General features: G+C 37.2%; 1 protein-coding gene across 1 annotated transcript; it reads right to left on the bottom strand.

Annotated features, from left to right (window-relative positions):
• Positions 1–805: 805 nt before the first annotated feature.
• On the bottom strand, positions 806–1690 carry LOC105113999 (uncharacterized). The gene has a single exon (XM_011010381.1). The coding sequence runs from the start codon at positions 1481–1483 to the stop codon at positions 974–976; it is 510 nt and encodes a 169-aa protein (XP_011008683.1). The 5' UTR covers positions 1484–1690; the 3' UTR covers positions 806–973.
• Between the last annotated feature and the right edge of the window lie 678 nt (positions 1691–2368).

Genomic DNA, 2368 nt, shown 5'->3' with positions numbered 1-2368 from the left:
TATAAGATGATGAAATAATATTTTAACAATCAAAAACTATTATACAAGCCGTCTAAAATGTGCTATGATTCTAATATGCTGGCTGTACACGCTAACAATTTTTAAAATAATTTTTTTATTTTAATAATAAATTATATAACCATTATTAACCAAACTTACAATTAAAAAAAATTAATGTTAAAATATTAAAATACCCTTGACAATAATAAATTAAATGTTTTGCATTCAATAATATATATATATATATATATGTAATTCTATTATATATAAAAAAAATCAAATACTCATACCGACATCACTTAGTTTTTTTTTGCTGATGGGGTTTTCTGGTTATTTTAATGTTCAGGAAACATGAAAACATTGAAGGAACAAAAATACCTCTAAAAAAACTAATAAAGACTTGCCAACCATTTGAAAATACTAAAATACCCCTAATCCGAAGGTAACCATTTTGTTGATAGGAAGGGCAAAACAGTCAGTGTAGCGATGAACAAGAAAATGCAGCTACAATGAATCTCCCATTACTTTTATTATATTTGTTATGTGGTCAATTACAGATGCAGGTGATTTGAACTTCGAAACTCTTTTGGAGTCGTCAAAGGTACTGACAGAGGTCTGGTGGGGTGTCGCCATCTGGGATTAGCTGCTTAGGGCATTTGGATCTTTTCCTCGTCACCTGCTGGTTTTGGTTATGAACCTGCTGGATTCAATCCTCATACGCTTTAATGTCGCCGCCACCACCACCGCCACCACGAACAACAGGCACAAACTCAAAAGTAGAAGATCATGCACAAATGCATTTAAGTTCAATAACATGAATTCAAAGTTCTTTATGTTCTTTCATTGATTCTTAAAATGTTCTCTTACAATTCAAAGCAACTTATTAAACTCACTAGATCTCTCTTACATGGCCTCATCCAACTACAAGAAAAAAGTGAAATGAGGTTAACAAGGATGATAGGAACAAAAAAAACTATCTGCACATTGGACTTTGAGGATGGTGAGATGGAGTTTGCTGGCTTTTCGACGAGCAATACACCGCGATATTATCAACGTCAAGCCTGCATTCTTGCATGAAGAACAGGTCTTTCTTTTCCTCCACCAGTTTCAGGATACTCTCAAAGACGGCGACTTCACAAGGAATCCTTAAGACACCTGCCTGTTGAAACCCAAATTCCTCTTCTGCTTCTCTCAATAAGACGAGGAATGCAGGGTGGCTCAAATAATCTGTTGGAATTATGAATCTCTTTTGCTCTTCTCCAACGCCGACGGCCAGGTAGCCCTTTGGGACGGCATTGCTCGAGGTTTCCTTGGCAGAGTTATCTGATATAGAGAGTGTTCTCTTGAGAAACTTCATGCTCTTACTGCTGGTGGTGGTAGAAACTGCACTGGTTTTTGATGAACTTGCAAGCTTCCTCCACTTCTTCAGGATCTGTTGAAGCCTAACAATGTCTCTAATCTTGTTAGACTTCTTGGAATCCATGGCTTCTTCCTGGAGAAGTAGGTTCTGTTAGGTAGCTTTTTTCAGGACAGCTTGCTATTGTCACCTCATGGTGGGACTTTCAACTTATAGGAGTTGAAGCCCTCGGGCCTCCCTCCCCGGGAATTCTGAACTTTATTTTATTCGATTTTTTATTTTCAAACAACCAGAAGAGAACCCATTAAAGAAATAAAAAGATTGGTTGTGGAAGGTAAGGGTCCTGGCTAGTACTGGTACTTCTGAGGTAGCTAGGGTTTGTTTTTTTCTCTCTTGATTTCATGCCACCCTCCATGGGGGATTTATGTATTTAAAAGAGCAAGCACCTAGACTGAGATGATGCTCACGGGAATTAATTAAAAAAATGGAAGAAGGTTTAATCTGAGGAGTTCTTCTGTGGTCAAAACCAGTGACTCCTCAAGTTTCCAGCGCAAACTAAAGGCACCTCGTACAACTCAACTGTACCGATCAATTTACTTGGATAATTAACTGTCTTGATGGCCCTGTGCGCAAGGTGTTTAGAACTCCAAGGGAACCCCATGTGAAGGTGGTGGTGTTTCTTAGCCACTTGGCAGGAAGGAGGCTTTGACATTGAGGCCGGCGTTACCTCTCTATTATTGCATTGCATTGGTGGGATAACTTTTGCAGTTTAAAATCAGAGACTTAAGAAAAGCTATATTTTACATATATAAAACAATTAATTAATTTTTTTTATTTAATGGACCTGTGTAAAATTAGGGAAGCAGGAAGGAGGCTTTGACATTGAGGCCGGTGTTACCTCTCTATTATTGCATTGCATTGGCGGGGTAACTTTTGCAGTTTAAAATCACAGGCTTAAGAAAAGCTATATTTTTTATATATAAAACAATTAATTAATTTTTTATTTAATGG

The sequence above is a fragment of the Populus euphratica genome, unplaced genomic scaffold, assembly GCF_000495115.2.
Source record: "Populus euphratica unplaced genomic scaffold, PopEup_1.0 scaffold476.1, whole genome shotgun sequence".
NCBI lineage: Eukaryota > Viridiplantae > Streptophyta > Magnoliopsida > Malpighiales > Salicaceae > Populus > Populus euphratica.
The sequence above is the reverse complement of the archived record's forward strand: the minus strand, read 5'-3'. Positions and strand labels throughout refer to the sequence as shown.